This window comes from Micropterus dolomieu, linkage group LG10 (assembly GCF_021292245.1).
Source record: "Micropterus dolomieu isolate WLL.071019.BEF.003 ecotype Adirondacks linkage group LG10, ASM2129224v1, whole genome shotgun sequence".
In the NCBI taxonomy this organism is placed as follows: Eukaryota; Metazoa; Chordata; class Actinopteri; order Centrarchiformes; family Centrarchidae; genus Micropterus; species Micropterus dolomieu.
Window position 1 is genome coordinate 16557557 of NC_060159.1, and position 14851 is coordinate 16572407.

The 14851-nt window shown below is 39.8% G+C and overlaps 2 protein-coding genes across 3 annotated transcripts in view; one reads left to right on the top strand and one right to left on the bottom strand.

The window, feature by feature from the left end:
* The window catches only part of mthfd1l (methylenetetrahydrofolate dehydrogenase (NADP+ dependent) 1 like), a 200997-nt gene extending 191802 nt beyond the window's left edge, over positions 1-9195 (top strand). For both annotated transcript variants that reach the window (XM_046061637.1, XM_046061636.1), the window contains exons 27-28: positions 7658-7776; positions 8015-9195. In XM_046061637.1, the coding sequence (XP_045917593.1) occupies positions 7658-7747 (90 nt within the window). In that variant the 3' untranslated portion in view covers positions 7748-7776; positions 8015-9195. The remainder of the gene's footprint in view (positions 1-7657; positions 7777-8014) is intronic.
* syne1a (spectrin repeat containing, nuclear envelope 1a) overlaps positions 1-14851 on the bottom strand; it is a 166855-nt gene that overhangs the window by 96355 nt on the left and 55649 nt on the right. The window lies entirely within an intron of this gene.

The window sequence follows — 14851 nt, forward strand, 5'->3', positions numbered from 1 at the left end:
CTGTCTCTGAGCTCTTCAGGCAGTTCCTTTGACCTCATGATTCTCATTTGCTCTGACATGCACTGTGAGCTGTAAGGTCTTATATAGACAGGTGTGTGGCTTTCCTAATCAAGTCCAATCAGTATAATCAAACACAGCTGGACTCAAATGAAGGTGTAGAACCATCTCAAGGATGATCAGAAGAAATAGACAGCACCTGAGTTAAATATGAGTGTCACGGCAAAGGGTCTGAATACTTATGACCATGTGATATTTCAGTTTTTCTTTTTTAATAAATTTGCAAAAATTTCTACATTTCTGTTTTTTTCTGTCAAGATGTGGTGCTGAGTGTACATTACTGAGAAATAAAATGAACTTTTTTGATTTTTGGAAAATGGCTGCAATGAAACAAAGAGTGAAAAATTTAAAGGGGTCTGAATACTTTCCGTACCCACTGTAACCTGTAGAACCTACAATATAGCACATTTCTGCAAATCTAATCTTGGTCTGCCAGTTTCCAGTAATGCCAAATATTCCTAATTATCTCCTTGACTCTTAATCCTTTCTTGCTTTGCCTTTTAATATTCTAAGTTTATTTTCTAGTTTTATTTTGCACCATGTATTTTAGCTTAACCTAAGCAACTATCATCAATATTTATGTGTCAAATGACAATGTGAAAACAATACAACAATGTGCGACTTGGCCTTATGGAGCTTTGTAGTGAGTTTCAGGTCATTGTGTAGCTGTTCAACCTACAACTTTACTGTTTTTTTGTTTACTCTCTACTGCAGTAGCTGTTTTCCATGAAAAAGCTCTAAAAATCTGCTATACACTCCCTGCTCAGCACCAAACATCAGACAGACAAATTTAGTAACTAGCTGGTGAGCATAGAATAGCATTTAGCTGCTTAAGAGCCAAATATTTCTCTTGGGAGTTGGTTGACACCAAAAACAGAGCTAAAAGAGAGTGAATATTGGACTTACATTAATCAGATGGTGTAGAAAAGGCTCCAAAGTTAGGTTAGTGTTGCTATTATTTAGTACAGTTGACCATATTGGGCTTTGTGTTTCATGTTTGTTTCCGTTTATTGACAGGAAGTGCTGTCTGTTAGCGGGAACTTGATGCATAGTAGAAAATCGACTCCAAATGAATGATAATGTTGCTCCGTAACTGCTTGAAGCAACTGTTTGCTAACAGGTTCACCATTTTAACTTAACAGGTGATGATATGTCAGTGTTGTGTTCACTACTTTTTTAGTTAGTTATTGCTAGTAAAATCTGGAACGTGTTAGGCTTCACCCTGAGGGGTTGATCGCCAAGTGTTTTGGCTTAGACCCAAAGATTGTTGCATTTTAAACGCCTCAGTGAATCATATCAAAGTGTTTATGATGAACTTACATTTTGAGCCTTATGTATGTTTTGTCTTATGTGTGTTTGTCTGTACATGTGTATTTCGGTGTTTCAGTGGTTATGCTTTCAAATGTTTTGTCTCTGTAGCCTGTTATAGAAGTGCTGTAGAAGTGTTATAGAAGTGAATGGCTATTTACTGCACAATACACTGAATCTAATTTTGTAGCCTTCCTTTACCTCATTACTGTAAGCTCCAGCTCAAACACTGATGTCTCCAGCTGCTCTCTCAGATCTTTCAGGGTCGTGGACAGAAATGTTTAGCTATACTTGGTAAAAAAGTTAATTAAAAACCCAATCTGTACTTCTGGGGAACCACAACCTCTGTGATATTTTATGTTGTGGTTTGTTGCTGTGGGATTTACAGGGTCACCAATTTTTTATTTTTTTGTCTGGCTTACTTCTTAATTACAGCATCTTTAGAGAGCTATGACATAGTAGAAACTTTATGTTCATGATGCAAAATTATTGGTTCTTGCGTGTGCTGTATCCATTTCTTCTCATCCTCCTTCCTTCCCCTGAGTTTATCTCTGAAAGAGGTTTATATTTGGGTCCTGTCCCTTGCTTTTCCTGACAACCATATTACCGAGCTGGTTAGAGCTGAGTGGGGCTTGCTGGAGCCTCTTACTTGATGATGGGCCGGGCAGGAAGGAAGCGGCTTCCTGAGCGTTTTGCCTCCTGCTGTTTCACCCGTGTGCCCTGAGGGTCGGGCTTTGATAGGCAGAGGCTGAGGTGTCAAACACCGGGCATGCTGGGAAGGCATGGCAGTGTCTTGGTGTGGCGTCTCTCCAGTCTCCCAACCTTGCCTTTGATCTACCATGGCCCGCAAAGCCACTTGCAAGTTGACAACCCTTGAACTGTGACTCCTAATCCAAAGGAAGTCTCCAAATTGTTCTTTGAACTCTTTGGCTTAGCCCCCGTCTGTCAGACTGATCCATAGATTGGATTTTAAAAGTTACAGAGAGCTGAAGTCCCACCCCACTTCCAGGTTTGCTTCTGTTTTTCAGACCTCATCTACATGCTCTCTACTATGACATGAACTTCACCATGTATGTTTAGCATTTTTTGTTCAATGAAATCTGACATAACATGCACAAAATCTCAGGTCACACTTGACTCCAAGAGGTACTAAGATCTCATCAGCAAAACTCCTGAGGCGGTGATAGCGTGAGTGTAGGGGGGGGTTAAGGGTCTCTACAGGGTGAAGAATCAGGAAGGGGCTGATGTCATTCATCAGATATGTGAGGGAGGGGTCGCAAGCAGAACAATAGATCTCTGTAGAGTTCATGTCCCATTGGAGCTGCCACCACTGCGCCATTAAACCCCAAACAGTTCAGATTTATACAAACCCCCCTCCTTGGTCACAACTGGTTAATGTTTAACAAGTTGAAGATTGGTAAAAGGACTATGATAGCATCATTGAAAAAAAGCATACAGGATGAAAGTTCATTTATTTTGGCTATCTTTGGTCTTGTTAAGCTCAGTAAATCCAGGTATGGTTTTATCTTAGAAAACTGACCTGTACATTAAGTCTAGTTTTACTTCAGTTACAGTAGAAAAGAGAAGACAACAATACAATACCCAAGTTTGAGCATCTGTCCCTGTGCACTGTCCCAAGAATCCACTGCAATTATATGAATACATTTTGTTTAACGTGTGAATGCCAAACATTTATTTAGTCACACTTAACCTGAGTCCTAAACCAGACTTGTGTCTTTCACAGAACATAGAGTAATTGACTGATGTCTGCTACTTGTCACTGTGAAGTGCACCCTTAGGGAAACACTCTCACTCTACACTCTTATGGGTGAGAGTTCAAACTAGAACCATGAACTCTTCTATCTCAACTATGCCTCCATCGGACTCCACCTTACTTACACACTTACTAGGTCATCCATTATTAGATGAACATACAGCCCCAGGCAATGAGCATTCATTTGTCTTTTTGTTAAATATTTACTCTCACACTTACTGTAATTTCAACATGTACCACACTCTAATGGTCCATTAATCTTGAATGGCACAGGAGTTTGCTTTTGAATAAAATTTCATAATCTTCTTAATGCCCTTCTGTAGTAACTGTGCTGTTGTTGATCGAGACTCTTCTTGAGAGTCAGTGGGGGGTGGAAATCCAGCTACATTGTCCCTCCAGGGCTTTCCCTGACAAAGACACATTGTGTTGTGGGCATAATAGAGGGACTTATTTGGCCGAGTGGAGTCCAACTTTAGCCACGGAGTGTTGTGTGTTTTTGCGAGTGCCAACTTGTTCTCAGGCTGGAGAGGAGGACCAGCAGAACAGTGCATCCTTTGTTGCTTTCAAGACCTGACAGTTTGTCTGCACATTTAAGCATCTTTTGATATTTAAATGTGCAGCCCGGATACTTTATACCAACAGGCTGAGAGGCAAAGTAACACGTTTGTGAATCTAACTACTTTTAAGCTGTTTTATTTTATTTTTTGAGCGAGTGAGCTTAGTTTTGAGTCATATCTTCCTGTGAGTCAACATACGCTTCATTTGAGATGTTTGGTGTCTTGGAGAGATTAATCAGTAATGAAAACCATTGTCAGTTGCAGCACTATCAACAATTAAATTCCATTTCACACAGTGGGATGATGTCAGTTGCAAAGTAGGAGGGGTCGTTGGTTCTAGTGTTAATTTTGTCAGCCATTTTAAAATTTAGTCTTTGTCTTAGTCCTGTGTCATATGTCCTTGTTTGTTTTTGTCATATTTAGTCCACTGTATACTATCTTTTTAGTCAAGTTTTAGTTATTTAGGGTATTTTATTCTGATTTTAGTCAGACTAAAATACTTTTGATTTTCTGTTATTTTTTGTCATTAACCATCATTTTAGTCTTTTCTAATTAGTATAATTTTGACTTGGGTCAATCTGCTCTAACCAAATATGATTCGAATGTTAGCTTTGTTCTCATTTTTATTACAAAGGAGACATTAACTTAGCTCCATTCCCAGGTGGTTAGCCTTGAAATGCTGCTTCAAGTTCATAGTGTTTTTTCCCAAAATCTTATAACCACATCAGTGTGCCAACTATACATAGCTTTGGGGGACCTCATTTTTTTCCCCGGTGACTGGGAGGAGGGGGACCAACTGTGATTCTTACTGCTGAATCATTAATAGCTAGGCCTGGGGCTGACTGTAAGGCCCCCCTAACCCCTAAGCCCTGAACCTTCACAGACTTTACTGACGTCACTTGGAAAGTGATTGAGTTTAAGAGGCTGCAAGGGCTCAAAATGCTGTAAACAGGAACGGTACAGCCCTTTGCCACTTTATCACGTTGTCGCCATCTCGTCTTCCTCTCGTTTTTGTCAGGGGGAAAAAAAAGGTCGCCATTCTCTATTCCAATTTCAAAATTTTCTTTAAATTATATGTTTAATGTTACTTGACATAAAAACAAAAAACTTCAGTGGATAATGTGACAGCAATATAGGTTTATGTTATCACCACCAGCCTCGTTTCTGACAAATATTATTTTAACATGGAACAAATTCAGAATGGTTTGTCATTGGCACCATAATTACTGAATTCATCCAAAATTAAATTGATTTAACCTGCGGATTGTATCACCAGTTATCTTCAGCTTTCACCTGCCTTTAGCAGCAAATGTAACAGAATTTACAGCATTTCTCGGTAAAATGCACCTTTTGGAGTCGTAGTTAACTTCCCCCTCAGCTCTTTTTGTACCTTCGATATTCGAGTTTTCATCAAATAACCAGATATATTCTGACACAGTCCTTAATCTTTCATATTTATGATTCAACAGGGAGAGTTTTATGCCACGCCATAGATTGTACTTCAGCTGTGAGTCACGAAACATTGTCTGTGAGAAAAGTAAAAATGATTTCCACAATTCGTTAGTGACATCATCAATTGTGTTCAAAAATTGTGATGTCATAAGTTAAAGGAGCCCAAAGGATGAAGTAATTCTTCTGTCATCATTGTTCTCTACAATAAAATGTGACCCATTGATATTGAATTCCGTTAAATCTGCTCATAGTCTGAGTCATCTGTGGTTAAAGCCTTATTGATGGACGTGGTCGGAACAGTGTCACGTAATAGCCGTCGCTGTTGAAGTCAGAGCAGCCAACGATGAAAATCAGATTGTGTTTACTCGTTTTGTCCCTTCGTTTACTTGCAGAGCCGCGTTTCCTCAGACAGGAAATTGGCTGGTCACTTCCTTCTGTCTCATTTCCACTAATGGGCCCATAAAACTGGCCTTGGGTCAGATGGAGGGAGGCATGCAAAGAATGTCGCTCCCTGTCTAATGAGTGAGATCATTTACTTTTCAGCTTGGATGGGAGGATCAGCCTGCGGTTCAGGAGAGGAAAAGTGTTTTATGAGTCAGACAGTTGCCTTGGATCAGTTGCACTGTGCAAACCACTTCGTTTCTTTTCTGTATCTGTCATACAACAAAAACTGGATTTACACATTAATTCACTGTAAATTTTAGCTTAGTTTTGGCCCCTAAACCACATAGGACATGATGTCAATATCTGGTCTTGTTAACTCTGTATGTGTGAGCCTCCATTCACATCTTCCCCCATCTTATTATTCTGTCTCAATACAACTCCACATGTTAGACGTCAGCTAGTAACCGGGTTCACACACACACACACACACACACACACACACACACACACACACACACACACACACACACACACACACACACACACACACACACACACACACACACACACTAGAGGTGGACAGAACAAAAGGACATGTCTCTCCTGTACCCCAGCCTTTTAAATTGGTTGAGAATAAATATCATGTAACTTTGTCAGTTTTTATATCGATACAGGGGTAGTTGGTGGGGTAGCCACCAATTTGGGAAATAGTTTGGTAAAATAATTTTCAGTATGTTTATGATGTTTGAGACACTTTTTGATTTGACTTTTTTTGTTGTCCTTTAACGAAGAGTTTCTACTTTTTGAGAATTCACTTGCTGATAAAGCTACTGCACACCACACAAGTGTGTTGGATCAAATACAGAATGTGAGAGAACAAAAAAAATAATCCTGCGGTTGATCACTTGCACGCATTAACAATTTTTTGGTCTTCAGACATGAGACTTTTCACTGTTTCAGATATAAAATGCAGCTTCTTTTAACTACTTATTGGACAAATCAAAACTCATAGTGATTCTTAGAAATCCAGGTGTTTTTCATTACCCTCTTCTTCTGGCAGTTATCTTGGTCAGTATATTACCGCTATGATTTTGTATTTAACCTCATATCCGTGAGGTAGACTTTTGTGATCTATATTTTGATGACAGTGAGAACAAAGCAACCATTGTCTTTTGCAAAATTCATCACTTCTAAAGTGGAGGTTGTCAACTTATTGATCATCCATCTGCCCAGAGGAAAATGAGTCTAAATTATAGTCATTGAAGGCTTTTTCTGTCTCATTTACGTATGGGTTTTAGACCAAGTCTTAGTAGATTGTCTTTTGGTGTACAACAGCTGTGTTGTGGCAAAGGCTTTAATATGAGGTTTCAGTTATTATCTACATTGTAATCTTCCCTTCTTATTTGGCTCTGTTGTCACTGACAATTAACTCCTGTTAAAGATGGACAAAAATATGAACCGGCTGTTCATATATGTTATTTTCTTGGTGTGAAGATTTTACAAACGTTTTGGACTGTAGAGATGTAAAAATGAGAATACTGTATTCCTTCCCGTCTTTATTTGTGTATTGATGTATTTAAGAGTGATTTTAATATATCAGTTGATTTTTTTTATTTTTTATTGTGCAAATTTAGCTGTGTTGTCTCGTACACTGCTTATTTATTTATTTATTTATTTAGAGCTTTTCCGTGTACTTGTCTAAGCATTTAGACTGTAGGTCATAAATTTTACCTTTTTATTCAGCATAATAAAAATGTGGTGAACAGATTTCGGTTAATATTTAGTCTCAATAGTACACCAAAATGGGTCAAAACCAGCATAAAAAGGATCAGTAAAATGTTAAAATCTCTCTTTTTTTTAAAATTGAGAATTGTTCACCTTGTGTGCTTCTTTGTGTCGTGTGATGCATTACATTTGAATTGAAAAAGAAAACAAAGCAAATCATTAAACATTTAGTTAGTCCTCAAAATGTTCAGCCAATCCTGCAGTGCTGGTCAATAACAACCTGGAAAAGGAAATGCATTACAGCCTGATTTTGACCATCATTAGTTCGTTTGTTCTTTCTTTCACTTACTCTGCCTGCCAAGAAAGTTCTTACCCTCTGCTTTTGTTGTGTTTCCCTCAGATGAGCACAATGCCTGGTCTGCCAACTCGACCCTGTTTCTATGACATTGACCTTGACCCGGTCACAGAGGAGATCACTGGGCTCTTCTGAGCATGCTCCAATTAAAGATATCCATTAAGGTATTCACTCACACACATCAAAATTAAATTGTCATATAATTTCAGTCATTCATTGTATCATTATAAATATTTTATATGTAGTCATTGTCTATGTTACTCGTTACATGAGACTTTATTTCCTCCCTGGAGTTTTTAGTTTACTACCTCATTCACTCAGCGGCAAGGCTCCAGTCTGTGAGGCTACACTCTACTCTCACTTATACACACAGTTAAAATCATCATCCTGTTTTTTTCCCAGGCTCCCTGCTCTGTTCTCAGGATCCTCAACTCCACGCGCACACCGTCAGACTCATCCACCACCTCTACCTTCGAAAGGAAATGCTTTTCTCTTAACAGCAGCCCAAACTCTCCCCACATCACAGTAACGTGTTCCGGGGGGAAATTAACTTCATGCTGTATTTGCACAGCTTCAGTGTGATTAGCCAAAGATGATCTCCTACAGCCATATCATTTATTCCACATATGCTGTATGTGTGCCATTATGCTTTTGGCCTCTCTGTAAGATGTTTTCTGTATATGGGAGAGTCAGTTTAAGTCTTGAAATTATCTTGAATTTTACTTTATTGTTGTGTTTACTTTTGATTTCATTGTTACTCTAATGTCTTACAATGGTAGTGCATTTTTTTATACATGTCATAAGCTTTTTTAACTGAAATGAGCACAGCTTGTTTATTTATTAACTAAAATGCTCTTGTACGCACAAATAGCCATTATAGTGTTTATGTAACCTCTAGTGTCCTAACCTGCTAGATGTCCAAGCTGCTGTACCGTCTGAATGAAAATCACTACAAGGTAGACTCATCAGTACGAAGCCATTTTTGAGACATTGTTTAAGTATTACATTTTTATTTTAAGGTACAAATCCAGCCTGAAATTGGAATTGTTTTGGCAGAGGTGATGAGCCACCCACATCCTGATCCAGTCTAGTTTACCTTAATGGCCTAAACTGTAGCTTTTAACAGCTCATTAAATACATGACATCTGTTGTGTGAAATGGCATCCCTGATATTTTCTCTTAAGGTTAATGCTTTATTTCATGAATGTTGACTGTTACTTTATGTAAGTGGAGGTGATCTTAATTTCAAGCAGGTGGCCCACCTCCACTATAGAATCTCTTTACATTTCACGCTCAGGTTGTGGCTGGTTTTCATCCAGACAGCTGAATGTAACTCTGACTTTGTCAGCTGTCCATGTTGAAATCTTGTTTTGATTATGGTAATTTGATTAACGTCCAGTTAACGTCTGAATCACATTGATATGACAGGTAACTGAAGCTATTGAAGGTTTTATTGTACACAGTCTAAACCGAGCTAAAACAAATTTAATAGTTTTCTCATTGACAACATTTCTATGTTAAACATTTTGGTTCTCAGAGATCAAAAGTGTGTGCCTTTGAATAAACCTTTATTTACTCCAAAACTGTGTTTGTGTTTTTACACCTGGCAGTTAACTTGTGGCTCACCTCATCTGTTGTGCGGACACACGTGCTCACTTCCTGTTGTCTTGTGGTTCTCCAAGGAGATTTTTCAATGCAAGCCTATTTTTGTTACAAAGAAAAAGAAACCTTCCTCTTCTCTCTCTGCACTCGCATATTAAAATAGTTTCATAATTTTCTTCTCTTTTTCTACCCAAGCGCAGTTTTACTCCAACCGAGGGGGCTGACCCGATGTTGGAAGCCTGCCTGAGAGGCCCCCCAGCAGCACCCAGGATGCAGCATCTGTCATTATGAGGTGTTTGGGTCTGCAACATAGAGCCTGTGTGTGCGTGGCATTCCACACCTACTGTTATTCTTTGTTCACCGGGCAGGATCTGGCACTTTAACTACAGTCAAGACTGCAGGAATGCTCCTATTTATACAGTAGTGCTCCATATGTAGTGTGTGTGACACTGAACCCTCTTGTTTTGAGCTGATGACAGATTTGAAACATGGTGTTGATGAAGAGGGGGGGTTCGTCATTGTCTTGTAATGTGCTGGAAAATCCCCACTTTATCAAGTTAGGATTGTTTATGCTGAGCTTCTGACTTCATCTGCTGAAGCCTCCAGTTGTTTAAGCGCTTATCTTTTATCAACCAAATTTAATAGACTGGCTAATTTCAGTACCAAGGACAGGTCTCTTTGAATGACTGTGCGAGTGTAACTAGAGATGCTGAAAAATGGCTCTGATCATCCAAGGTGCAAAACATAATAAAACTACCATCTGTGTGTGCGGAACTCGATAAACCCCAAACTGGCCATGGATGATGGGGTGGGGCACAGGAAAATGATGAAAAGTACGTTACATCTTCATTGAAGCTCAGTTTATTGAAGTTTTTTTTCTAATACTCCCCACATTCCTGCCTGGTTAAATACCCGATTACAATTTGTTCAGTATGACTTATGTATTGCACTACTTTACATGTTACAGTCCAGTTGAAGGTTTCCATTTTGGAGAAAAATGTTAATTAACTCTTTTTTTTCCCAGAAATTTAATTTCAGAAAACCAGGTTTCGTCTTTACACATACATTTTTTGAGTGAAAGCCTGTGTTGTCTGGTAGTGTCTGCTTTACACCACATGTCACAAACCCAATAATTTGCTGCTTGTAACAAAGTATGAATATGTCATCAACCCCCTACTGTGTCTGGGCGAGTCCTTGCTCTGTACCCACGCCAGACAGCAACCCTCAGGGCAGCATTCTTCAACTCACCCTGTCTCTGTCTGAAAAACATGCCACTTCCCACCATTTCACTGTTAAGTGCAGTCCTTGTGTCAACTGGAAGTCCTGATGGAATGTCAAAGTTTTTACATAGATACCTATTATCTATCTGGTATTTTCAGGTTGTAACTGATGTTATGACATCGCTCGTGCCAAAAAGTTGCAGAGTCTTACAGTTTTACCGTCAGCTGATGCTGTACTAAAGTTCACATGCGATGTCGATGTGTCCTTGGGCAAGAAACTAAACTCCAAATTGCTCCAGATGGCTGTGCCATTGGTGTGTCAATATGTATGAATGTTAGTTTCTGTTTCTGATGAGCAGTTAGCACCTTTGCCTCTGCAATCAGTGTATGAATGTGTCTGAATGTGAACATAGTGAAAAAGCACTTTGAGTGGTCGGAAGACTCGAAGGGCACTATAAAAGTACAGACCATTTATTTCAAAATCTTGCTTTATCATCTCACATTTAAGAGCAAGAAGATATTTTGCGATCAGATATACTCTGGTCTGTGTGTAATTGTTGCTGAACCATTCTTCCTGTAAATGTGTGTGTGTGTGTGTGTGTGTGTGTGTGTGTGCTGTAAGCATGGCTTGTGCCTTTAATGTGTCCTTACAATCACTGTTTTATGGAGTAGAGACCATGACACATCCGGAAAGGCTTTCACTTTAATGAGAACCTCCTTCCCTCGTCTTACTCCACTCCTCCATTCCCCCCTCCTCTTTCAGATGACATCAGCTTTTCTGCTGATAGACCTGCCACGGTGAAGGTCATTGACTGAACACATCTCTCTGCATACACTGTACAACTGTAATGACAATAACTGTCTTGCAACTCACGTCTTGATTCTGTAGTTTTACAAGTGCAGGCTGTATTCCTTCTGAATCATGCACAGTATGCTACTTAACTAGTCAGAGATCATTTTGTGCCACAAATGTGATGAGAAATTGTGTTCATGAGGATTTGGAGATTCATTTGTAAGCAACAATCAGCTTCACATTCATAGATTAAACACATGCCCCTTAGGGAGTAGTGCAATTGAACCACATTACTCTACTTGACTTTGGGGTTAAAGGGGAATTCAGTGTCAGTTCTGCAAACTATATGCTTTACATTTTCCTAAGTGATATTATAATTTCTCTATTCAAGATGTATGCTTTTTTAAAATTATTATTAAATTTTGCTGTGAGTTTCACTTTGAAATATACAGACAATATTAATGTAAATGAGGGTATCACCCTCATAACTGTTGCCTTACCTGTTTTAGGAAGTCAGATGCAAAGAAGAACAGAGTAATAAATGTAACCTTTTCGGGAACCCTTTTCATAAAAAACTTAAAGGGAGAATAAGGGATTCTGCAGAAGGATTGTTGATATTTGAACAATTGCCAAAAAAATACACCCCTCCCTTCAGTGCTCTTTCAAAGGCTCCACCACTCAAATTTTAAACGTCAGAGTTTTCTCCAGCGTTTGCCCTTGCCTGTTCATATAACTGTCTTCTCTGTTTAAACTCTTCAGACCTTTTCCTCTTTGGCCATTTCTCGGTCTCATCTCTGCTTCATCACAGTGCCTGGGGTCCAACACATTTGAATGTGCGGGCGCATAGAACTCTCTCTTCCACTGCCTCCCAACACTTCTGTGCACAAGCATTAACGCCACCAGTTGGTGATGGGCTGGAACTATGTTGTGTGGCAAGGTCCACTTTGTTTTCCATTTAAAGAGCCAGGACTGTGTATGAAAACCAGCTTTGAAATGAGAGGAGGACGAAATATTCACTGAATTTAACAAAAAAAGTGTATTAGATTACAGTCACTTACTTTCCCTTTCCACCAAAAGCACTTCCGCTTGTGTCTGTTATCCAGTCATGTTAATTGAGTTTATTTGCTAGCCTAACGCTAAAACTTGTTTGCTGTTTTTCTGAAGATAACCATCTTATTAAACAATGTAGAAGTTTAACCTTCATTCCAGTCTTCCTTTTCATGTGTGGGATCTGCATACAAGTCCTGTATGTATTTACCCCTTCTATAATGCTGATAGAGTGAAACCACATGGAACATAGCCATGGAGATGTTTGTTTATTTCCTCGCTCTGGGAACTGCACATGTAAAGATCAGTAGACCTACTATTTTATTAATAAGGTAACTCAAAAAAATGCTGAACAGAGATTTCTTCAAATTGGCCGTAAACTGACTTTGTGCGTCAGACATTCCTATATGCTCATGTGTCTGTGGTTACTTTGACCTGATTATGTTAAGCTTTAATCAAATTAGATCTTCATGTGCCAGCGATACAAGTCTATCCAATAGTGTGGTTAGATAATGTCACAGGGGCTGGTTTGCAGTTAAACGGCTCATACTGAACTACATAACAGCAATTTGACTGTAAATTTTACTTAGTTTTAGTTTCACAGAACTGTTTTACATCACTTCAGTGGCCATATGACCTCACTTCAACTTTGAGGTAACGAACAATACTGTGCCGAAAGCTGTAATGTCTATTAGTCTCAGTCAAATTTCAAGTCCATGATGACAAGTCCAATTCAGGCCTTAAAGAGTACTTGCGTCGCACAATGACATTGTCAGACTCATGAACAGAAAAGGATCTAAATGATGCTGCAGAACCAGGGATATTGTCTTTTTTTAATCCAGCCATTCTTTTTCCTTGTCAAACACTGTCGCCTACATTACCCACAATGCACCACAGCAGTCGACCAATGGGTCTGGTGCTGCGTTCCATTTACCTGACACTTCTGACTTGGAACCCATTCCCATTTCAAACAGAACACACTGATTCAACATGATTCACATTATTTTTTTCCTCACCACTCTGCCTCTGATTGCTTAACCTAACACTAACCCTAATTCTTCAACTCAACCTTCTCAGCCTAAAAAACACGCCACTTCCTACCATTTCACTGTTTAAAAAATGTGCAGTCCCTGTGTCAACTGGAAGTCCAGTGGGAATGTCAATGTTTTCACGTAGATACCTACTATCTATCTGTTATATGCAGGCTGTAGTTAATGTTGTGATATCTCTCCTGCCCATATCAAACGGAACGTACCATGATTTGCATCATTTAAGGGCTGTTTGGGGGTGGGTTATTTTTCATAGCAAGTACTTTTAATTTATTTTATTTTACCAGGTCAAAAACTTGAATATGAATGAATATATACATATATATGCTGAATTTTTTTTAAAGACAAGTCAAGCAAGTCAACTCTCACAGCAGCGGAGTCTAAGTAAATTTACAAGGTCAAAATGTGATGTAAGTATTTAGGCTGTCAAATCTTAAGTGGCAGAAGAAACTAACTGCACTCCTCTGCACAACATGGAAGCCCCTGTCAGGAATCATAGCGGCTAAGATGAGTAGGCACGTGGCTCAATACATGGGCAAGGCCCAGAAGAGAATGGGTAGTAATACCGCAAGACCAGGCAGACCAATCTGTGAACTGCCTGGATTGACTACAAGAAAGCCTACGACTCAGTGCCACATACATGGATACTGGAATGCTTGGAAATGTACAAGATAAACAGGACACTAATAGCCTTCATCAAGAACTCAATGGGGATGTGGAAAACAAGTCTGGAAGCCAACTCAAAGCCGATTGCACAAGTCACCATCAAGTGCGCCATATACCATGGTGATGCACTATTCCCGCTGCTGTTCTGCATAGGCCTGAACCCCCTCAGCCAGTTCATCTCAAAGACTGGCTGGATACCGGTGCCGAAGTGGAACAACCATCACTCACCTCCTCTACATGGATGACATCAAGCTGTATGCCAGAAATGAGCAAGACATCGACTCAGTGATCCACACTACCAGGATCTACGAACGTCGTTCGGACTGGACAAGTGTGGTCGCATGGTATCAAAAAGAGGGAAGATGATCAGAACCCAGGGGGTTGAACTACCAGAAGCCACATTGTTCAGGACAGCTCCAAATACCTTGGGGTGCCGCAGGCTAACGGAAACCATGAGGAGGCAGCAAGGAAGTCCGCCACAGCCAAATACATACAGAGAGTAAGGCAGGTCCTGAAAAGTCAGCTAAATGGGAAGAACAAGATCTGAGCCATCAACACATACGCCCTGCCAGTCATCAGATACCCCGCTGGTATAATAAACTGGCCAAAGGAGGAAATAGAGGTCACTGACGTCAAGACAAGAAAGCTCCTCACAATGCATGGAAGGTTTCACCCCAAATCCAGCACCCTGAGACTGTCCACCAAGTGTAGCGACGGAGGCCGAGGGCTAGTGAGTGTCAAGACCACTGTCCTGGATGAAACGACAAAGATCCAAGAGTACTTCAGGAACATGGACCCCAAAGATGAAGGGCTTAGTGAATACCTCAGGCAGCAGAAGCCCGAGGGTGAGGACAAGGAAGAT